This window comes from Phocoena phocoena, chromosome 4 (assembly GCF_963924675.1).
Source record: "Phocoena phocoena chromosome 4, mPhoPho1.1, whole genome shotgun sequence".
NCBI classification, from domain to species: domain Eukaryota; kingdom Metazoa; phylum Chordata; class Mammalia; order Artiodactyla; family Phocoenidae; genus Phocoena; species Phocoena phocoena.
In genome coordinates, this window is record NC_089222.1 from 93,432,707 (window position 1) to 93,457,501 (window position 24,795).

A 24,795-nucleotide genomic window follows, 5' to 3' on the forward strand; every position below is an offset into this window, starting at 1 on the left:
CACTCCTGGCCTTGTTCCAGCCTCTGGTGTTGCGTTCATCACTCCACCACAGGCTGTGCCAAGATATTTCTCTCCCTGATTAGAGGTTCTCATGATAAAATTAGTTAGCCGGGCTTGATTGACATTTTCCAGGGATATTTATGCTGGTGGGTAGGCAGGCAGGCCCCGATTGCTCTTTAATTATTAAGTTACAAGGAGATATATAGCAGTGGGAAAACTCAGTTCTAGGAGGAAATAGCACCTTAGTGGCATTTGGAGAAGATATTTTTTATTTCTCAGCTGGTGGGTCTTACTCCCCGCCCCCCCCCTTTGCTGTTCTTAAGGAGGTCGAACCAAACATAGCAGGTGAATTCCTTGCATTTAGGGATCTCAAAGTTTACTGGTGATAGAGGGAGATTATTAAAGGGAGAACTGCTCTTTCTCAGAGTAGGCATAGGTGAGCCATACTTAGGCTGAACCAGTGATGTGTGTGGTCGTCTTCTGTTTCCTGTAGTAGGAGGAAGCAAGCCCACTCCCTGACCTCTGACAGTGTGTTATCCAATCAGAAGAATTTAGTTCTTCTCCCAGGGTAGAGATGAGGGGGGTGAGCTGGGGTATGGTGATGAGGTTATTATCAGTCTGATGTTGATATTTACAAATGTGAAAAGTACAGGCTGTCCCAGGTTGGGGCCATCAAGGACTTAGGGGTGAGTTCTTTAGGGTTATTGAGCAAGAGGGATGAGAAATGAAAAGTCCCATCAGCAATTAACCTTGATGTCTGTCCTGGAAGAGAAGCTAAATCACTCTTAAACAATGATGTTCCAGCCCAGTAATGATGACTGTGACTCCTAGCATGTTGGCAGCATCAGGGGAGGGACTGATGTGGGACAACAGAGAGGAATCTCTTTTGCAGATTCCACTTTAAAAACGTATTTAGATCTTGAGGCTGCCTTAGATGCAGTTTTACCTAGAGGCAGAACAATGAAAAATAAAGTACCTCTTGAGTTTCCTGCTAATAACCCTGTGCTTTTCAGATATTAAACATGCACATGAATCACCTGGGGAGCTTATCAAAGTGCAGATTCTGAGTCAGCAGTTCTGGGGTGGGGCCTGAGGGTCCGCATTTTTGACAAGCTGTGGGGTGACGTTTTTAAGCTGCTGGTCCAAGGACTGGATTTTGAGTATAACTGTTAGATAGCAATATTTATTTTTGCTCTTGCCCTGGGTCTTGACTGCGGAACTGAAATCTAAGGCTCACTATTATCATTCATTCTTCTTCATGTTTAGTCTTCCTTTACAGTTGACTATGAAAATGCTATTCACAGTGAAGAAGATAATACTTTATTATTCCTGGTAGTATGTATAATATGTGTATTATGGGAAGAACAGTGATTAATAATAGATATTAATAGGATCCAAATTAAATCCACCAACCAACCTACTGGAAATTCTTTCTGATCAGAAACCAAATGCTAGGCTACGCATTGCTATTTGCAGACATCTCCATGCAGTACCATATTCACATGTGTGTTGTACCAAACAGATGTCTGAGAAACAGATTTTTGTGACAGATTTTGACACAGGAAACGCGTCAGGCTCCATAAAACTTAATGGAAAAATGTATTGCTTAACTACAGTCCTTTTTTATTTTTATTTTTTTACAGTCCATTTTTAAAGAACGGATTGCAGTGCTTTCAGTGGAATCAAATGGGTCTTATACTTGAGAGCCTTGGCAGTCTCCCTACCCAGAGAATGCACTCTGAGAATGTCACCTGGTGATGGTACTTGATGGGTTATTGATAATGTTGTGTTTGGGGTTGGAGTGGTCAGCTCAGTTTTCTACTTTAGATCATGGAAAAAGGATATATTTCTTTACTACACTAAATACTTATCTGCTGAATCATTTCTGGAAGTGAGGGAATTACCGTGGTATTTTGAAATGGAAGCACATCTTTTCAGATGTACATTCGCAACGTGATCTCTGAGTGGGTTTCAAATGGTAATACACCAGGGGCAGAGAGCTTGCCAAAGGAGAACATCTGCTTCTAAGACATAGGCTTCTAGAGCATTCCTCTCTGAGAGCTTTTCTTTTGCTTGTTTTCTCAATTTGTTAAATCTAGATTATATTCTATTAAGGACACAGGGAAGAAACCCTCAAAATTCAATTACTGTCTTACAACAGAGAAGTCTTCAATGAAAGCTTTTGAACTTGGATGAAGATCTAAGAACTCCTAGTTATTCAGCTATAGCTTGTGATGCATTTTACTGAAAGTGGTTTTCTTTTTCAAACTCCCCCTGGAGATGGGTATGTTAAGCTTCTGCATCCTTGAGCAGCCTGAGTAGGTGGTGGGACTGTGCTGGTATAATGGGCAGGCCTGCAGAGCGAGGCGATTTAGTGTCTGCAGTGTGGTCTTGCTGCCCTTGCAGTCTCTTCCGTGAATACAGATCACTTCTGACCCTGCAGTCTGTCATATGGCCAGGCTGATCTACACCCACATACCTGTGTCTACCAGCCTTGCTGCTTTTATCTGGCGTGCTCTTTTCCCTTTACCCTGCTTGTCTGAACTCCTTTTAAGAGGCCCAGAGTTGAATACACTCTCCCCCTGGGCTCCTGTGTTGCTGAAGCACCTTGAATGTACTTCATTTGTACAGTTACACTGCATTGTAGCTGTGTGTTTTTATATCTGATTACCCACTTAGATTATAAACGCCTGGAGGGCAGGGACGTAGCTGGTTTTCATCTCATTATCCCCATTGCCTAGTGTAGTGGCAGATCATAACAGAGCCTCAAAAAATATTTACTGAGTGAATAAACGTTATTTTAAAGTCACTGGAACTTCATATATGCAGATCACAATTTCTATGCATATAAAATTATTCCGACAAACAGGGAGAACTGACTTTTGTGCAAGTAAGCTGGACTTTTAGAAAAGCAGTGAGCTCCATCATAAGTAAGGTATGCCAGAAAATGAAAAGATTAATTGTTGCTGCTTTTACAGTCTGATCTTTGTGGATTATTTGTAGCTTTTCTTTCTCTCTTAGTATTTGATTCCTTAAGAAATACTTCATTAAGCAGGAAATAATTAAGCAGGAAATAAAATTTTCATAAGTTAATACATGATCCTTCGCTCATCATTCTAAAATTTAACTGAAATATTAAAAATGGTTTCTTTTTAAATATTTGGGTTTTCTTATTTCTATTAAGCTTTAAATGATAGGTATCATCAGAAGAGGAATAATGATTGATTCTCATGCTAAGTGTATAAATTGAACCTTACAAGTCTTGGGTATAGCAGTATATCTGTTGAATAACCATTTCAGTAAATTTATTTACATGGATAGACAGGTACAATAACCTGTTCAACAGTACCTTTAAATGTCTTCTCAAGATCATTATTGTGATGGTATAGCTACAGCTGGAAGCCAGAAGAATTATGCTTAAAAAAATATCAGTGTGTACACTTCAGTGTTGATAAGTAAGGGATTATTAATAGTTCTTGACTTTTTTTTCCTTTAATAGATCTTTAATGGAGTAAATTGCTTCGCAATGCTGTGTTAGTTTCTGTTGTACACCAAAGTGAATCAGCCATATGTATACATATGTCCCCATATCCCCTCCCTCTTGAGCCTCCCTCCCATCCTCCCTATCCCACTCCTCTAGGTCATCGCAAAGCACCGAGCTGATCTCCCTGTGCTATACAGCTGCTTCCCACTGGCTCTCTATTTTACTTTCGGTAGTATATATATGTCAATGCTACTCTCACTTCTCCCCAGCTTCCCCCACCCACCCCGTGTCCTCAAGTCTATTCTCTATGGCTACATCTTTATTCCTGCCCTGCAACTAGGTTCATCAGTACCATTTTTTTTCTTTTAAGATTCCATATATATGCGTTATCATATTTTATTTGTTTTTCTCTTTCTGACTTAGTTCACTCTGTATGACAGACTCTAGGTCCATCCGCCTCACTACAAATAACTCAATTTCATTTCTTTTTATGGCTGAGTAATATTACATTGTAATATGTGCCACATCTTCTTTATCCAGTCATCTGTTGTTGGACACTGAGGTTGCTTTCCACGTCCTGGCTATTGTAAATAGTGCTGCAGTGAACATTGTGGTACATGTCTCTTTTTGAATTATGGTTTTCTCAGGGTCTATGCCCAGTAGTGGGATTGCTGGGTCATATGGTAGTTCTATTTTTAGTTTTCTAAGAAACCTTCATACTGTTTTCCATAGTTGCTGTATCAATTTACATTACCACCAACAGTATAGGAGAGTTTCCTTTTCACCACACCCTTTCCAGCATTTATTGTTTCTAGATTTTTTGATAATGGCCGTTCTGACCTGCGTGAGGTGATGCCTCATTGTCGTTTTGATTTGCATTTCTCTAATAATTAGTGATGTTGAGCATCTTTTCATGTGCCTCTTGGTCATCTGTATGTCTTCCTTGGTGAAATGTCTATTTAGGTCTTCCGCCCATTTTTTAATTGGATTGTTTGGTTTTTTGATATTGAGCTCCATGAGCTATTTGTATATTTTGGAGATTAATCCTTTGTCTGTTGTCTCATTTGCAAATATTTTTTCCCATTCTGAGGGTTGTCTTTTTGTCTTGTTTACGGTTTCCTTTGCTGTGCAAAAGCTTTTAAGTTTAATTAAGTCCCATTTGTTTATTTTTATTTCTGTTACTCTAGGAGGTGGGTCACAAAAGATCTTGCTGTGGTTTATGTCAAAGAGTGTTCTTCCTATGTTTTCCTCTAAGAGTTTTATAGTGTCTGGTTACATTTAGGTCTTTAATCCATTTGGAGTTTATTTTTGTGTAAGGTGTTAGGTAGTGTCCTAATTTCATTCTTTTACATGTAGCTGTCCAGTTTTCCCAGCACCACTTACTGAAGAGGCTGTCTTTTCTCCATTGTGTGTTCTTGCCTCTTTTGTCGTAAGTTAGGTGACCATATGTGCGTGGGTATATCTCTGGGCTTTCTATCCTGTACCATTGATCTATATATCTGTTTTTGTGCCAGTACCATACTGTCTTGATTACTGTAGCTTTGTGGCATAGTTTGAAGTTGGGGAGCCTGATTCCTCCAACTCTTTTTCTTTTTCAAGATTGCTTTGGCTGTTAGGGGTCTTTTGTGTTTCCATACGAATTGTAGGGTTAGGTACAATTTTCCTAGACTGAACCAGGAAGAATTAGAAAATATAAACAGACCTATCACAAGTAATGAAATTGAAACCGTAATTAAAAATCTTCCAACAGACAAAAGTTCAGGACCAGAAGCCTTCACAGGCGAATTCTATCAAACATTTAGAGAAGAGCTAACACCAATACTTCTCAAACTCTTCCAGAAAATTGCAGAGGGAGAAACACTCCCAAATTCATTCTACGAAGCCACCGTCACCCTGGTACCAAAACCAGAAAAAGATATCACAAAAAAAGAAAATTGTAGACCAATGTCACTGATGAACATAGATGCAAAAATCCTGAACAAAATACTAGCAAACAGAATCCAACAACATGTTAAAAGGATCATACACCATGATCAAGTGGGATTTATCCCAGGGATGCAAGGATTCTTCAATATACGCAAATCAATCAGTGTGATACACCACATTAACAAATTGAAGGAATAAAAACCATATGATCATCTCAATAGATGCAGAAAAAGCTTTTGACAAAATTCAACACCCATTTATGATAAAACCTCTCCAGAAAATGGGCGTAGAGGGAACCTACCTCAACATAATAAAGGCCTTATATGACAAACCCACAGCAAGCATCATACTCAATGGTGAAAAACTGAAAGCATTTCCACTAAGATCAGGAACAAGACAAGGATGTCCCCTCTCGCCATTCTTATTCTGCATAGTTTTGGAAGTCTTAGCCACGGCAGTCAGAGAAGAAAAAGAAATAAAAGGAATACAAATAGGAAAAGAAGTAAAACTGTCACTGTTTGCAGATGACATGATACTATATATAGAAAATCCTAAAGATGCAACCAGAAAACTACTAGAACTAATCAGTGAATTTGGTAAGGTTGCAGGATATAGAATTAATGCATCTAAATCTGGCATTCCTAGACACCAACAATGAAAAATCAGAGAAAAAAAAATAAGGAAACACTTCCATTTACCATTACAACAAAAAGAATAAAATGCCTAGGAATAAACCTGCCTAAGGAGGCAAAAGACTTGTACTCAGAAAACTACAAAACACTTATGAAAGAAATCAAAGATGACATAAACAGGTGGAGAAATATACCATGTTCTTGGATTGAAAGAAGTAATATTTTGAAAATGACTATACTACCCAAAGCAATTGACTTTTAAACAGAGTCCTCAGTGAGTAGAAATAGACAAGCCAAAATCCAGGATGATTTCTTATCTAGACATACTTCAAATCTAGTTATGTTAAGTCGTATTTAGAAAATGTGATATAAATGGCAGCTCAATTAAAAGACTGCTATACAGTCTATGAACATTTCAGGTCTTTGCTTACATTTTATGTACATATAATATTAAGGGTATTCTCTACCTTTGAGCATTTAAGACTTGTAGAAATTAAGTCTGTTGTCGGTAGAAATCAGTGGATTTTTTAAAATATCTTTTTTAAATATCTTTATTTGCTTTACAATTGTGTGTTAGTTTCTGCTATATAACGAAGTGAATCAGCTGTATGTATATATATATCCCCATATCCCCTCCCTCTTGTGTGTGCCTCCCACCCTTCCTATCCCACCCCTCTAGGGGGACACAAAGCACCAGGCTGATCTCCCTGTGCTATGCAGCTGCTTCGCACTAGCTATTTTACATTTTATAGTGTATATATGGCAATGCTACTCTCTCACCTCGTCCCAGCTTACACTTCCCCATCCCCGTGTCCTCAAGTCCATTCTCTATATCTGCATCTTTATTCCTGTCCTGCTCCTAGGTTCTTCAGAACCTTATTTTTTTTTTTTTAGATTCCATATATATGTGTTAGCATACGGTATTTTTCTCTTTCTGACATACTTCACTCTGTATGACAGTCTCTAGGTCCATCCACCTCACTGCAAATAGTCAATTTCGTTTCTTTTTATGGCTGAGTAATATTCCATTGTAATGTGCCACATCTTCTTTATCCAGTCATCTGTTGATGGACACTTAGACTGCTTCCATGTCTTGGTTATTGTAAATAGTGCTGCGATGAACATTGTGGTATATGACTTTTTTGAATTATGGTTTTCTCAGGATATATGCCCAGTAGTGGGATTGCTGGGTCATATGGTAGTTCTATTTGTAGTTTTTTAAGGAACCTCCATACTGTTCTCCATAGTGGCTGTATCAATTTACATTCCCACCAACAGTGCAAGAGGGTTCCCTTTCCTCCACACCCTCTCCAGCATTTATTGTTTGTAGATTTTTTGATGATGGCCATTCTGACTGGTGTGCGGTGATATCTCATTGTAGTTCTGATTTGCATTTCTCAGTGGATTAACCTAATGGTATTTTCACAGCTCAGTTCATTGTATGCTTATCTAAATAAGTATGTTTTGGAAATTAAATTCCTTCTGATACAAATCTGAGTTAGACTACTTTCCAGCTAGTATAGTCCAGATTTCTTCTAAAAACCTCTTTTGGTTAGTTTGTTTTAGTATCAGAGAAAATACAGAAGATGTAAATTTTATAATTTCCAGTGTGAAAATGCTTTAAGTAGGAAGAATAGTTTTAAATAGCGTTTGATCCTTTATCCGTAAGTTATTTACTTATTCATATTGACAGAGAGAAGAGGGCCCTAGCCTTTCAGCTGCTACTATTGATGACAATAATGATAATAATAGTAAGCTAGTAGCACTAATAATACTAGTAATAATGATACAAATTTATCAAATGCTTGCTGTGTGTCAATTTCCTAAGCCCATTATTTACTGCTGTGTATCAAACCACATAAAACTTAGAGGCTTAATTTACCAACAACTATTATTTGCTATGATTTTGTGGGTTGGCTTCTATTTTATGTTTTATTGGCTGGGGTGTTGGGCCTCCCTCGCATGCCTAGCGCTTGTTGCTTCCTTGCAGCTGGGGACTCACTGGGGCCTTTCTGCATGACTGCTTGGGCTTCCTCACAGCATGACCACTAAATTCCAAGATCATGTTCCAAGATACAAAGGCAGAAAGCACAGATCTCTTAGGGCCTAGCCTCAGAATTTACGCGGTATAATTTCTACCACATTCTACTGGTCAAAGCAACGCACAGCCTAGCCCAGGTACAAGCGGAGGGGGAATAGACTCCACTGCGTGATGGGAAGAGTGGCAAAGAATTTTTGGCCATCTCTAATCCTCCACGAATTCTTTAAGTACTGTTGTAATTCATGTTTTGGAGACGAGGGAACTATGGCTTAGAGGGTAATTTAGTACCTAAAGTAATTCAGTTACTAAGTGGTTTAAGCTCAAGTTTAGATTAATTTAACTCTAGAGCTGGAGTTTTAACTTGAAATATTTGGCCTTGAGCGTGTGGGCAGATTAGATGTGTTTGTCTTTCTACTCCAAAGCCAGTGTCTAAGGGTGGTTTTATTGATGTGCTGCTTATGTCATTTGCAATCAGACTAAAACAGTAAAGGGATTTGATTCATGTTATTGATCAGCCATCATGTGGTAAACATTACAGTCTCCCTAAATTAAGATATTTCTAAACTCTCAGTTGAGATGAAAGTTAACATTCTTAGATGTGATAATGTCCTATGCTTACTATTAGCACATTTCCTAACCAAGGACAAATAAATAAAATCAACTTTTTAAACCATAGATTTCCCACTGAGCATACTTTGCTTTAGTAGTCTACGTTTTTCATATGTTCTAGTGTTTACTTTTCATTAACACGAAAAATAGTTTTTAAGTTGCCTTTTATTATTTTTTTGTTATTTCTACTGCTTTGTGGTTTTGATTTGAAAGAGTGTTATTCAGGGATTTTCCTTTGTTGAAAAGGAAAGAAAAAGTCAGAGATGCCTATATGGTAATAAACAAAATAAAAATTAAGGCTTCCAAAAATACTAATGAATTTTTATACTTGCTATAATTGCAGTTTTCAATGTTAGATTTTTCTATCCTGACTTAAGGATTTCTGCAGTCTCAGATTGAGGTATATTGAGGAAAGTCTGTACACTGAAAATATTTTATAGCACCTTGTACTTCGTATTGATTTTTAGGTTGTGAAATGGATTCATAATTTTTCCCTAAAGCATATGGGCTTTTTAGTGCCTGAGCTGTCTAGTCACCTCCTACCAGCCAGAAATAAAAGTGATGACAGCCTCATGGAATGTTATGGGACCTCAAATTATGTACCCACAGTCTCCTCATTTTATAGAGGACAAAACTTTGGATAAGAGAAGCTTTCAGCTCTTTTCTTATCATGGAGTAATGAGACAGGCAGAGCTGTGTCTAGACCCCTGTGCTCCCAGTGCCGTGCTTTCCTCCACCATATCCCAGTACTTCCTTCATGAGACTTGATATGGGAAATGTAGAAACCAATTGTCTACAAGGTCCTGCCGCCACCACTCGGCTACAGAATAAGCTACATCCAGTTTAACTTTAGCCAGTTTAAGAAAACCTTAGACCTTTTTTCAAATTTAAAAAATATACCTGTTGTTGCTACATTCAGAAAGTTTAAGAAGTTTCTAGTGGTCCAGGGAAATTGTACTACTAACAACTACAGCCATGTTTTCTTATGATTATTTTACCTTTTTTTTTCATTTTGAAAGAAAAATAAAATCCCAATTTTGAAAGAAAAGTAAGTCAGTCTTCACTGCTTAAAAAAACCTAGCATTTCTTTCTGAGGCTGCAGACATCTAAATGAGCCCACTTGTCTTGAACCCATTATCATATGTCATATCTGTATCTGGTACGCTGAAGGGAAAATGTGGGTTACTCTGGTCATGTGTCACTATACATTTCTTTTATGCTGTTGTATGACAAAGAATATATGTGATGTGCTAATTTATCTATAATAACTATCAGGGACTCTCTTGTTCCTAAAAATAATTCAATTTAATTGTGGGTTTTTTTTTTTTTTAGGAGATTATTGTAAAGGTAGGAGATAATGTCACCAACTAGCTTTAAGGATAATGAGGTGTAAGTAGAATGAGATGATTCCTCATTCAGTTTATCAGTTATTGGACTCTTTGACCTTTGTATTCCCTGCTTTATATCCTAAAAAAGTGAAATTACACTGTGTGCCATCAGGGAATGTTCTATGGTGGAAGGGCTAATACTTTGTAGAAAATTGGGACTTAGTGGTCAAGTAAAAGGTTTGGGGTGACTGCACCAGAAATGCCTTCTGGACTTGAAAGCCAAGTTTGGGAACCTGGGTGCCACTGGGGCCTGTCAGAGGATGGGCTGTTGCAGTGGGTGTGGAAATCTAGTCACTCTCTCTCCTTCAGGCACATTGCAGGTTTGCCTGAGAAGGTCAGTATGATGGCTTGTCAATAATATTTTTGAAAATAGGAATATTTAAAGAAAAAAATAGAAAAACCATTTATAAACTATCCAGAGATTACTACTGTTTATGTCTTTTTGTGTATATCCTATATTTGTTTTCTATTTGTCTGTAGTGTGATATTTAGCTTTTTAATAGAACTAAGACAGTACTAGGCATACTATTTATTGTCTTGCCTTTTTCACTTCACACTTTTATTGAGCACGTTTGTGTGTGTGCGTACACACACACACACACACACACACACACACACACACTATGTTATAATGTGGCATCCATGTCAGTTATACCAAAAATAAATGAGAATTGCTTGGCCAAATTATGTTTATTTTTATATTTTCCTCAGCCGTTTGAATAAAGTAATTTTAACCCCAGGGAAGAGGTGGAATACATGTCATGATTTTAGTTTTCTTGTCAGTAATGCAGAACATGAGCAGCAGAGAGCTGAGCTATCTCTTTGCTCTGTGGTTCATTTGTTTTTCACTTGTTCCATTCCTGGGGAGCAGGGTTGAAGTGGGACAAAGGTATCACTGAGGAAAATTTCCGGAGTCAAAAGGAGGAAGTAACTGTCAGGGAACAGGTAATGTGATGGAAACTGTTTATGCTTCCTCAGAAAGTATGACAAATGTGTTCAGTTTACTGAGATTCTGGAAACTTCACATGGGGCATACAGCCTTAATTTTCTTTCATGGCTGTTGTTATATTTTGCAATTAACAAAGAAAAAATAAATAGGGAGAGAAAAGATACTACAACTCACAGAGCAAAGATTTTTGTTTTTTCTTATTTAGAGTCAAACACTAGATTTTTACTTCTCTCTTAAAGCAGCTTTTGGTAAAATTCCTTTTCATCAAAGTTTGGAAAGTTGATGCCTTACTATGCAGTGTTTCTGTAAACTGGTTTTATGTACTGCTCCTATCGATCTGTTCATTAGCACTGTCCGGGTCAGGAAATTTTTATGTGTTTATTCTTTAAATATTTTCATGGTCATTGACATTAACATTTATTGGGTATCTATTATGTGTAAGAAGCTGTTACAGGTATAATAAGACTTTTTCTTCCCCAACAAAGACTTTTGCTCTGATTGAGGTGAAGTGCGATATGTTTATACAATAGCTGTGGTACTCTTCAGAGAGAACTTCCTGCCACTGCAGGTAATGTGAAGTGGTGGCATTTAATAGCCTGATAGATGACATCCAGGAAGGGGGATGGAAAAGATACCATGGCCGTACTTTGACATAAAATTGGTGCAGGTGAAAGTTCAACAGGCTGAGACATTGGAACTTTGAATCAGTAAGGAGGAAGATGTAGCTTAACCCGAGGTTAAGAGCAGGAGAGGTCAGGAAGAGGCCGTTCAAATGCTCGAGGAGAGAACAGAGAAGTGGTGTGAGAAATGGTGCAAGGTAGCTTGGTCCCATGGACAGGAGAAATCCTCGAAGAAAATATTGTAGGAAAAATTTGAACTATATTCTAATGAGTAGAAGTAAAATCTATCTCTGAAGTGTAAATATGACCAAAAATAAAAATAGTGGACTAGGGAATGTAGCAAGTAAAAATAATGAAGAATTTTCATTAGAAGCAATAAGTACTGACTTAATTGACATAATTCAGATTGCTACTTCACTGTAATTTTTCTTATGGCGATCTACTGGGAATTGCAAAGAACATAAATGAATCTAAATTAAAAAAAATTGTTTCAGGGTCAAGCTTGTCTATTTGATGAAGAGACTCTTCTTTTATCAAAGTACCCCGGGTCATAAAAGTATAGTTTAAACTTCCAGTGTTTCTTTTTCTTTTGAAAAAGAACCTATCAAAGAAACTCAAAGAAAACAAAGTTCTACTATGATTACTTCTGGCTGCTTCTATTTGAATCATTGCAATGGCAACTTTCCACATGGTTCACAGAATTTTTATTGTATTGATATTTTATCTTAAATAGGAATGCAGGAATAGTTTTTTCTTTTCGCTCTCAAGTAATAGACTGGTCTACATTTTTAAGGTTTATTTTATAAGAGGATACTTGTTACAGATTAGGTTTAAAAATCAAAAGAAGTCCAACACTAAAGACAAAAGTTTTCTTTTTTTTTTTTTTTTTTTTTTTTTTAACGGTACGTGGGCCTCTCACTGCTGTGGCCCCTCCCGTTGCGGAGCACAGGCTCCGGACGCGCAGGCTCAGCGGCCATGGCTCACGGGCCCAGCCGCTCCGCGGCATGTGGGATCTTCCCGGACCGGGGCACGAACCCATATCCCCTGCATCGGCAGGCGGACTCTCAACCACTGCGCCACCAGGGAAGCCCCAAAAGTGTTTTCTTTATTGAAGTAGATATTGTTAAACTTTTAAACCAGATGAAAGTACGAGTGATCATATCATACTGTCGTAGTTTCTCATAATAAATTTTCCATATAAAATTATTTGTTGTAGGGAGGGTGGGAGGGAGGGAGATGCAAGAGGGAAGAGATACGGGAACATATGTATGTGTATAACTGATTCACTTTGTCATAAAGCAGAAACTAACACCACTGTAAAGCAATTATACTCCAATAACGATGTAAAAAAAATAAAATAAAATTATTTGTTGAAATCATCAAAGGGATAATCCTACTCTGCATTGCTGCAAAGTTTAAATAGCTAACATTTAAAAAGATTATTTGGGAAGTTTTATTGAATGTACTGAGTTAAGGCTTATTGTAGTCCTTTTCTTCATCCAAACTGCTGTCATAATCTTAGGAAATTTCAAAATCCACTTGAAGGACCCCATTCACCCTTGGAGTTTTTTAATTCCTCACCTAATTCATCTTCACTGTACTGTTCCTACCCATTGCAGGGCCATATTCTGGTCAGAACTGCATCCATCACCCCCAACATTGTAGACCCCTCTGTCTCTCTCACTGATTACCACCTTTGTTCTGCTTCTATCTCAGTTTTATTCCCACTATGTTGTTCTATACCTTTGGCAATCCCTAAGCCCCTTAAATTCATTAAGAGTAGGATTGTGTCATCTTCACCTTTGTATCATCAGTGCCTACCTAGACATAGTCTAGAAGACACTCAGTCAAGGTATGCAGAATAAATGAATGGATTAATCAAATATTCGCCCATTGTTTGCTGTGGAATTATAAGAGGCCACCATGACAATTGACGATAATAAGGTGAGAATGATGGCCTTAAGAAGGCCATCAGTTTAAGTAACAATAGTATTATATGGGGAAACGAAGAAAGACTACTAGGATATTTATACTTTTAAACAGAGGTGGCAGGTAGAGTTAATAATAACTCTTATTTATTGAGAGTTTTAAAAATTAGTTGTGTTAGGCTCTTACCTTCATATCTTATTTACTCCTCACATCAACTTAGTGAGACAGGCATTTCTATTTAAAACTTTTAGAGATGAGGAAACTGATTCAGAGAGAGAGGTTTAGTAACTTGTTCAAGACTACCAGCAGAGTAAGGATATGAACCCAATATGTACTATCAGATTTCAGGGCCAATCTCTTTAATACACAACAGTTGAAGAATTAGGCAGAATATCTTTTGAATATCTTCTGGGAACTTGTCAAAGGATATTACATTTGAATGTGATAGGAATATTTCATGTTTTAATTGTGTTTAGGTAAGTCATTTGTAAATTGTCCATTCAAAACTGTTTGTTTTAGAAAGCAAATTTATTTACCCTGAGTGCATCATTCTTACTTTGTAAGATGGCCTGCTGCTCTTAATAGACCGTTGTGGGCAACACGTTTGAGAGTATACTGCAGAGATCAAAGGATGCCTAGGGTTCGTCTTTCCCAGACACAATTTTGCACTTGGTCTCCCTAGCCTTCTTAGTGGTGGATGATTTGTCCTTTAAGAAAGGAAAAAGACCTTCCTTGGTTACCTATTTTAGTGCAGCTTTTGGACTGACATTGTTTGCTAAATTCTTTTAAAGTGAGCAGTTCAATGGAGTAACATGGAACAGCTTAAAAAATTGTCCTGCTGCCTGTGTCTCAGGTTAGAATGTTTCTGTTCACACTTTACTTCTCTTATGACTTGGGGTAGGCTCTGAGTCTTCATTGGGGTTTGGACTTTTAAGATCTGCTTTGTATTCCTTTCAAATTGGTGCAGACACTATGGAAAATAGTATGGACGTTCCTTAAAAAACTAAAAGTAGAGTTGCCATATGATCCAGCAATCCCACTCCTGGGCATATATCTGGAGAAAACCATAATTCGAAAAGATACATGTACCCCAGTGTTCATTGCAACACTATTTACAATAGCCAAGACATGGAAGCAACCTAAATGTCCATCAACAGATGAAGGGATAAAGAAGATGTGGTATATATACACAATGGAATATTACTCAGCCATAGAAAATAATGAAACAATGCTATTTGCAGCAGCGTGGATGGACCTAGAAATTATCATACTAAGTGAAGTAAGTCAGAGAAAGACAAATACCGTATGATATCACGTATATGTGGAATCTAAAATATGGCACAGGGCTTCCCTGGTGGCGCAGTGGTTGAGAGTCCGCCTGCCGATGCAGGGGACATGGGTTCGTGCCCCCGTCCGGGAGGATCCCACATGCCGCGGAGCGGCTGGGCCCGTGAGCCATGGCCGCCGGGCCTGCGCGTCCAGAGCCTGTGCTCCGCAACGGGAGAGGCCACAGCAGTGAGAGGCCCGCATTCTGCAAAAAAAAAAAAAAAAAAAAAAAAAAAGTAAATATGGCACAAATGAACTTATTTACAAAACAGAAACAGACTGACAGACATAGAAAACAAACTTACGGTTACCAAAGGGGAAGGGGGGTTGGGGAGGGATAAACTAGAGTTTGGGATTAGCATATACAAGCTACTATATATAAAATAGATGAACAACTATATATATATACTGTATATATAGCACAGGGAACTAGATTCAATATCCTGTCATAAACCATAATGGAAAAGAGTATGAAAAAGAATGTGTATATATATGTATAACTGAATCACTTTGCTGTACACCAGAAACTAGCACAATATTGTAAATCAGCTATACTTCAGTTGAAAAAAAAAAATCTGCCTCGTTTTCCCCTTAGATGTATGGAAAACTTTAAAGCACTTAGACAAGAGAATGGAGAAGATCCAGTTTTATTTTAGACTCCCAGGAGTCATCTTAATAATAGTCTCTATTCCCAAGAGGGGGAAATGAAAGGCAAGGCTTGCATCAGCCTAGTATCCTCACTTTCTTAGGAATCAAAATGTTCCCAAGGTCAAAAACAGTGTGAAGTAACGCCCTAAACCCATCTTCGAAGGCACTACATCAGAAATAGAGTGAATGGTAATTGCTCTTTAACTGGACGTGAGTCTCATTTTCAGTGCCACTGTTTATATTCTTCGTGTCCTGCCTTTCTCTTTATGTTGAATTTGTTCCACCTTGTAAAGATTAAGAAGCACGTGTTCTAGCTTTTAAATGTAAAAATTGAATTATTAATAGTTTTTGGATAAAAAATGGGCTCCCATTTCTTCTACCAGAAGCAGTACATTCTCAGAGACTTTGGAACTCACTGATATGAAGTGTCATTTAAAGTTTTTCACTACTTCAGCACTTAAAGCTTTTTATTTCCTCCTTGATATATGACACAGCTGTTTCTTGAAGTGAGCAAAGTCAAGGACTCCATACGATCTAATTAGATTATTCTCTTTGTGTGTCTCCTACATTTAGTGAAGGTTACTAATCAAGTCTTGATGTATTTTTTATTCATTTTTCAAATTCCTCATCTCAAGATGGCTGTCGTTGGTGCATTGCCCCCACTATATTGTATGATAATAATGTAGTCATGTCTTTTTCTCCCCTACTATGTGATAAATTTATTAAGGGTAGGATTGTGTCATCCTACGTCAAATCTTGTGTACCTTCAGCCTCCTGATGATGCTGACTATAGCCACTTAGGCTACTAAGACTTACTCGTAAAGAGTGATGCTCCATCTTTCCGACCTCACATTCTGTGGAGTAATGTGACTTGAATTTTGGAGAAATTGATTCATACTGTTTTAAAGAAGGACAGTTTTAGGTGATCAAATTCAGGATAAAAGAGGCACCTTGCTTCCTAGGTGATATTCTTGACATTGCTGATGCATTCATTACACTTTTTTTTTTTTTTAAATGCAGATAGTTTTCCTTCTCATCTTCTCCCTCTCCTTTGTCTTTGCTCCTCTCTGCCTCCCCCTTCTCAAGGCTCTTCTATATATTAACATCTTTACTGGTTTACCCGGTATTGACATCTAGAAGTTACTTTTTGCTTACCTGGTGTATGTATCAGAATACTTTTACTCCAAAATTATTTCTTATAAACAAAATCTCACACAAAACAAATTTTTAAAATGGCTTAGCTTTTGATGGTTAATGGGAGTATCCCTTTATTGAAAGTATTGGAAAATTTCTTGTAAATTAAAGTTATGTTTAAGGTTATTGAGTCTTTGTAGATAAATTTTATTTCCTTAGTTGTTCTGGGGTAGGGCATTTAGTAATAGACACATATCTTAATATAGGATGCTTCAAATCCTTTATTAAGCAGTCATCATTTTTGCTCTTATGATGAGCGGCAGTCAGGTGGGCTTAGGGAAAATTGGCAAAGTATGGACAAATACCAAGATAGGAAAAAAATTCATCTACAAAGAAGATGTGGAGTTGTTGCCTTTCTTCCCTCTATGTCTAGATGATTAGAGATGACTGTATCCTTGGATTTTATTTTCAAAATTGGAGGTTATTTATTTTTAAAATGGGTATCTAAGAGTGCAGAGTGGGGTGGGGAACTAAAGCTTGATGTAAAGCAAAATATAGTAAACAAAAAACTCCCACACAGTCATATAAAAAACAAACCTATTTGCTATGACAGTATATTTAAATGACATCAGATAATAGAATTAGCTATAAGTTCTTTTCTTGTTGTGGATTGCAACCTCTGTAAATCGATATTTCAGGTAAAGGGTTTCCAAAATAATCATTTACATATGTATGGTGTGTGTTTTTAAAAATTAGATATAAAATAAATATAAATATGCGTTCTGGTATATGTGAAAAATAAAGTAACACAAAACTGTTGCATTCACATGTTTTTAACAACTTGAATTTGTGTTTCTTTAAAGACTAAAGGCAAAATAGATCTTTTCATTGCCTTAGTTTGTGCAAAAAGTTGAATAAAAATATGGTGATCTGTTTGTAGGAACAAGAAAATTGGACTATACACACAGTTTATAATTTAACAGTGATTAGTTATATAGTGATTATTAGAGCTTCTAGACTGTAAATTATAAAGATAAAATGTTACTATTTCTGTTTTAAAGTTTATTGCCTACATAGCCAGTGGATCAAAAATCCAAGATGGGTAATCACTGGTATTGTGCTTCAGGCTTTAGATCTAACAAATAAAAATGAAAAACATTTGGATATGATTAAAGAACAGAGAAACAAGGGGATGGAGAGCAACCAATTCAAAAAATAAGGAACAGTTGGTTTTCCCTAATTACAGCCATCTTGTTTTCTTTTTTCTTCTGTATGTATCAATTGGAAGTTTGGTAGAAAATTAACTTGTTTGCCTAATTATAGAAATAAATTCGTTGCAGATTTTCAAAAGTGACTTTATGTTTTTCCTTAAACTCAGATTTCAAAAGTCAGTTGCAGTTTGTATTGGCTGCAATTCTTTCCTTGGATATAGTTCATCAGTTTACTTTTCATTTCCTAAGACTGGATTTCTTAAATCTACCATCACCTAAATGAGGATGTGTTGACATAAATGAGAAGATCAAAGATTCAACTAATTAAAGAAGTTTTACCTTGGAATTAGGCTGAGTTGTGCAGAAGTGTGGCTGAATCTAAGAAGATGATGAAACATTTTGCATAACCTAACCATAATGATTTTGCAGATTGTTTGTTGCCAATCGAGGACTAAAATAAGGCCTAAGTTCTGACCCTTCTTTCCCATAAATCTTCTCATGGATAATAAAGGTTATGGAAATTGGTACTTTTTGGTTTTCCAGTAGAGATGAATTTTTTGAGGTGTCAATTACTTTATACTTTATTGCTTTCTGTTCATTCCTATTTTTCCCACTTTTTATCACAAGTACCTTATTTATTACGTATTCATATAATATAGGAAGTTACATGTTTCCTTTCAGTGACTTTATGGAGAGGTGCATGTTTTATGATCTTTTTGGTACCTAACATGTTTTTTTTTGCTTGTTATTTGAGAGTCATTAAACCCAGATACATGAGTAAAAAAAAAAGGCAAATAAACACAACTTTCAGTATCAAAGTCCTGCTGAAACATTGTATGGTGTTATATGCATTGCAGATTTGATGGCTTTCTTTAGTTTCCTCTGTATTTACTTTGAGTGCTAATTCAAGCGCCTCCTCCCCAGCCCCAGCCCTGACCCCTCAACACACACACAAAGCAGTTAAGGCTTCAAAATGGAAAGATAGTAGATATGCGCCTGCTGTGTTCTGGTGATTCTGAATAAGCAGGAATATAAAGAGGCAAGGTCACCTCAAAACTGAAAAGTTCTGTAGTATTTTATCTTTCAGTTGCTTCCTTACTATCTAGCACTAACAGTTTTGGGCTGATTAACATAATTAATGTTGTAAACTTATGAAAAGCTAAGAAGGAATGTAGATGATACTGTTAAAGTATTAGTCATGGTTTGAAGCCTGTTCTAAATCATGTCAGAATTCCCAGAACTTAACATGGAAATTAGAATAGAGACAACACCTACATTTCCTTCCCTTCCAAACCATTGTTTTCATACTGCCATAGCTTTTTCTTTCTAAAACCGAGATTTGATCATTTCCTTAATCTTTTTAGTCCATTTTGGCTTCCCATTCCTTATTGCAGTAGCTTTTTATGGACTACATTAGAATTACCCAGGGAGCTTCTAAAATATGCACATATCTGAGACTTATCAGAAACTCTGATTTTTATATAGAAGTGACAAGTGTATTTGACAAAAACTTTGTTCATTGGTTCAGATGCCTCTTTTTGTCATGTCCCAACCAAACTTTCTCATCTTATCTCAAGCCGTTTCCTCCACTCTCTTTCTGCTCTTCTCTAGCCATGCTAAATCTAGATATTATCCAAATAGTTGAATTCCTAACCTCTCCTCCTTCCCCTCCTCTCCACTCTAAGTCTTTCATCTGTTGAACAACTGCTTATCTTGCTAGATTCGCCTTAAATGACACATCTTTCCTTATTCCCTGTGTAGAAATAAGCACTCTGTTTTTTCTGTTTAACATTTATATTTGATTATGAGTTTTCTAGGTGTCCGTCTCCCCCATTAAACCTCATGTAATTTCATCTTGTTCACGTTTATATTAAATGAGTACATGGACGACTAATAGAATCCCTGTTAGGAATTTAAATGTACAGTTTTTATGAACATTGTTTTTAAGGGCTTTATTGAGTTGACCTAGGTTGATAATTTCATTTTTCATAATATATTCCCATTAAATCTTACATGCCTATATATTTACTTTTTCCTTCATTTTTCCCTGTTTGTATCTACAGACGAAATCTTACAAAACTCTCCCTTATCTTCAGTCACATGTTGGCAGAAATCAAAGCTATCTTTCCCAATGGGCAATTCCAGGGAGATAACTTTCGTATCACGAAAGCAGATGCTGCTGAATTCTGGAGAAAGTTTTTTGGAGACAAGTAAGTACAAATTTGGATCCATGTTTAAAGAATGACTTAGACCTGCCTCCAGTTCCACATGGTGTAGATTTTACCTGAGTATTTTGAGAATATACTGCAGTATTTTTGATAAGTGTTTTGATTGCTGTTTTTTCTATTTAGCCACCAAAAGTATACCTCAGTAACTGAATAATTTTGTTGTTACCAAGTAAATATTATATGACATTTATTTATTTGGTGAGCATTCATTGAGTTAAATAGTTAGCTCTAAGAAGCAGATGTATGTAAGACAGAGTATACATGAGAAGCTCATAACTTTTTATAACTTAGTGTACACATAAAACACATATAGAAAATAAAAGGCAGAAAGGGAAAGACACTTTAAAAATTGGCCTAAATAAATTGTTCTGACAATCTAGAGGGGGGACACTTACTTGAGGACTGCAGGCATCAGAGACTGCTTTCTATACTAGGAGGTAGAGTATAAGCTTGATGAAGATCTGAAATTGAAGTAGGAAAAGGCCTCAGCACTGGCATTCAGGTTTTCTCTGTGTCATTGCACAGAAAGTATGCACGTGTAAACAAGATACAGAAATGAGGATAATGTTATCACAGAGTTGCATTATCTCACAAAAATAGCTAAAGATGTTTTCCTTAGGTATTTCCTATCCAGACACAAACCCAGGTGAGCTTGGCAAATAATAGGAATTAAATATCTGAAGTCTGCATAACTTAAATAAAACGTGCAAAACTTTTATCAGGAATCTCTTAGTAAGATGCTTAAGAACCGAGCATCGGGTGGCAGATGGTTTCTTCAGTTTCTTTTAAGGGTCCCCTTTGATGAGAGAGCACCCTCAGAATGTCCTTGAATGTAGGCAGAACTGTAGCTAAGAATTAAGGAGGAGTGATTGCTTACACACAGATTATTGTTTTCATCCTGTAGTTAAATTCTATATTTATATGTTAGCTGATGAAATACGATGTAAAATGTTGGCACACACTTTCAGTGATCTGGAGTCCTGTGACACTGGTGAATTAACTGTAACGTTGGGTTTCCCGTTTTTTTTTTTCTCTATGACGTGCTGTGTTTATCTATAGCTACCACATGACTAGGACATACACAGAGCAATGCACATTTGATTAGATGCATATATATATATATATTTTTTTTTTTTTTGCGGTACGCGGGCCTCTCACTGTTGTGACCGCTCCCGTTGCGGAGCACAGGCTCCGGACGCGCAGGCTTAGCAGCCATGGCTCACGGGCCCAGCCGCTCCGCGGCATGTGGGATCTTCCCCGGACCGGGGCACGAACCCATGTCCCCTGCATCGGCAGGCACACTCTCAACCACTGCGCCACCAGGGAAGCCCAGATGCATAATTTTTTTACTTCAAAAATGTTAAAGCCTTTATCCCACTTCTTAAATAAAATGTATTCTTAATTATTTTTAGGCACTACGGGAGGAAATACTGTTATTGCTTTTAACACAAGACATTCTGTGTTCCAGAAATCTAGCTCTTTGTAATGCTCCTATATCTATTCACAAATGAGGACTTAAAAAAAGAAAAGGTTCATCCTCATCTGAATTAGACTAACAGCCAGGAGTGTACGGATTAAATATTTGTGAATAGTAGAAAGCAGAAAGGGACCGCAGAGTTCTGGGAGTAACAGCTGAGGATATCTTGAAGCTACAGCTCATATATTAACACTCTGAGCCTAATGCAAAGAGTTGGTAACCTTCAAAATAAACTATCTTAAAATTTTAAGAAAATCTATCAGACAAGTTGCTTGCGGTATTTCTTTTTGAAAACTGGAAATTCTGGTGAGTTAAAAATTGCTTGCTTGTCAAAAGGTCAGTAAAAAATGGACCTTTTGACAAAAGATTGCTCACATGTTTTTCAAGAGAGGAGTTTGTTTTGCCGGCACCTCAAACCACAGAGAATTATGCATTTGAGACATCGTTACTTCCCTTTATTTATAACCATAGACATTAAGGGGCTGAAATTTCTGTCCAACTGCTACGTGAGTGAAATCACTACTAAATCAAATGGGGGATTCTTGAAATTCTGATTAAATGCTCTCCCTGCCTCCTAAACCCTTGTACCCTTGTCTTCTGTCTTTGCTTCCTTGAGAAGGCTTCTTAATTGGTCTTTAAGATTTTTATTTTGGGGATGAGAGCCAAAGGTGAAGCTCCCTCTGGAACTCAGACATATTTCTGTAGTCATCAAAATTAATGCTTCTTTTATTAGATCACTGGAGAAACCATCTTTATATTCTCTGTGGGTTTTCACCTTATAGTTCCACAGTATTTTATTGAGTGAATGGACGAATGAATGATGTAGCCTTTTAAAAGGTTGAATTCTTTTCTCTTCCTTATACTCATACTAGTTTGCATTTTTGCATAACTGAGTTCTCATACAGAAGTATTCCTGTTATTTATCTACATACTGAGGGCATATGAGAATGCTTTCATGTGACCTAACCGGTGACTTTAAACTTGAATGCATTTTTGTTTCCAAAAACAGAACTGTTGAGCGGTTAGTTCTAAAAACAGCCAAACAGATTATGATTTTTATAAAGCAGGTTTTAACATAAGGAGTAGTATTGTGATATTTTTCCCAAAAAGAACTGTCAGTAAGAAAAAGATATTAGTATTGAGTTAAAATTGGGAAATAGTTATCGTTCAAAGGACTTTATAAAACTCCTAAAGGCAATCTTAGGATTCAGACCTAAAGAACAGGCAGCAGACAAAAATCTTTAGGTGTCATGTGACTAATGCTTCCTTTCTGTGCTTCTCAACCTTTTTGAAGTCATGGCAGGGCCAGCCTCTGCTCAAGGTCCAAGCCCAGCTGCCAAGGAGGTTCTGCCTGTCTGGAGCCTTAGGGGATCAATAACATATCATGTGCCAGGGTAAACTGGTTGGGAAGTTCTGTAGTTGTTAGATTTGGGGAAGTCCTGTAGTTGGTAGATTTTTATGAGAAGTTATTGAATGTTTTAATAGTTGAGTTCTGCTTTTGCTTTCTTAGTCTGTTGACCAGGAGATAGTAGAAATATGTGGAAAAGAGGAGTGGCATTTTTGAGTGAATGTGTCTAAGTAAATTCTGCCAGATGAGACCAATACCAAACTCTGGGTTAGAAGGTGAAGTTTATAATCCAGAAACTTTAAGCATGAGGCTCAAAGAATGTATTATTAACTGTTCAAAAAAGACCCATTAATGTGATTAGACTCGGTGACAGTCATTTTTCTAATAAGCAAGTCAGGTAGCAGTTTCTAGGCTCCTTGTACCGAGCATTTCTTGATGTTGAGGAGATTTAGACATGTGTTTCCAACCAAATTATAATTCAACAAGAACCATTCTAACTCCTGAATCTTTGTATGTACCTTCTCGCCATCCTTACTTTACTTCAAGTTCTATTCATCAGTTTCATGTTCAAGTTCAAATTCTTCCCTGGACTACTGCAACAGCTTTCTGTCTGGTCTCCCTACCTTTAATAACAGCCTATCCCATCGATTTTCTTGATGAGGCCAGTGAGCTCCAAAAAGCAGAACCCTTCATTCTATTTTTTTTTTTTTTATTTTTTGCCTGAAACGCTATGCATTCTATGTATCATTACTGAATCTGGGTTAAAGTCTATAACCCCATTAATATGACAAGCTTTAGGAACTTTTTTTCTAGCTTCATCTCTATTCAATTCATCCTCAAAGAAACAACCTCCTCATACTCTGTACTTATTTCCTCGTATGCTTTTTATTTCCACACCTCATTGTCTTTGTTTCCCCAAACTGCACCCTCCTCTTGGGAAACCAGTTATACCCACACCCTACCCAGTGTCACACCCTACCCAGTGTTGCCACTTTGGAGGCATTCCTCAGTAACCCTAACCTAAGGTGGGCATGCCTGCTCTATTCTTCAAGTACCGGAGCTCACATCTCGCACACTAGACTGCAGTGAACTGCTGACATGCTTGCATTTCCCAGTAGACTAGAAAGCTTCCTTGATTTTTATTTCTCAGAGCCTGGTGTGTTTCTTGGAATATGTGAGCTCTAATAAGTTTTAACAGACTGGATGAATAATTGGATGGATGGGTGAGTGGATGGATGATGTCTATTGTCTGCTCAAAATTTTCAATAACTTATTATCTACAAATTGATTTTTTTTTTTGTCATCAGTTCCTACAGTTCTCCCTGGCATGCCCCTCTTCCCTCCTCTTTCTTTTCTACAGTCCCAGAATCTTGGCACCCTTCCTTTAAGTCTAGTTCAGAAGTCTTCTTTTCTGGGTCCTAATATATACCCTCCCACATGTTCAACTTTACCCCATGTTTTGTGTTTATGTTGTAGTTTAAATATATTTATATTATCAAATGTATTTATTACGTGGGTCTTTCCTGCTCAAAAACAAAGCTCCTGTTGACTTTTTATCCAAAAATTAGTAAAAACAGGTACATTTATTAGAGTTATTATATGTCAAACTCTGTCAAATGCTTTCACATAGATTAACTCCATTTTCAGTACGAAGTTTAAACATTATTCTTTAAATGGCTATCAGATGAGTCTTTTGGGTACTGTATACATAACAGACACTCAGTAATTATTGGTTGAGTTCATGATGTATTTTTCTACCATTTTAGTCCTCTTTTCTTTTACTTATGTCCTGTTCTTCAGGCAAGTGGGATTATTTGGCTCTTTCCCGACACCTTAGCAGCTACA

The 24,795-nt window shown here is 37.1% G+C and overlaps 1 protein-coding gene across 6 annotated transcripts in view; it reads left to right on the top strand.

Annotated features, from left to right (window-relative positions):
* Positions 1-24,795, top strand: part of CBLB (Cbl proto-oncogene B) — a 212,187-nt gene that overhangs the window by 74,068 nt on the left and 113,324 nt on the right. For 4 of the 6 annotated variants that reach the window (XM_065876496.1, XM_065876494.1, XM_065876497.1 and 1 more), the window contains one exon: positions 19,961-20,107. The exons of the other annotated variants lie outside the window; for them this stretch is intronic. In XM_065876496.1, the coding sequence (XP_065732568.1) occupies positions 19,961-20,107 (147 nt within the window). The remainder of the gene's footprint in view (positions 1-19,960; positions 20,108-24,795) is intronic. 6 annotated transcript variants of the gene reach the window in all.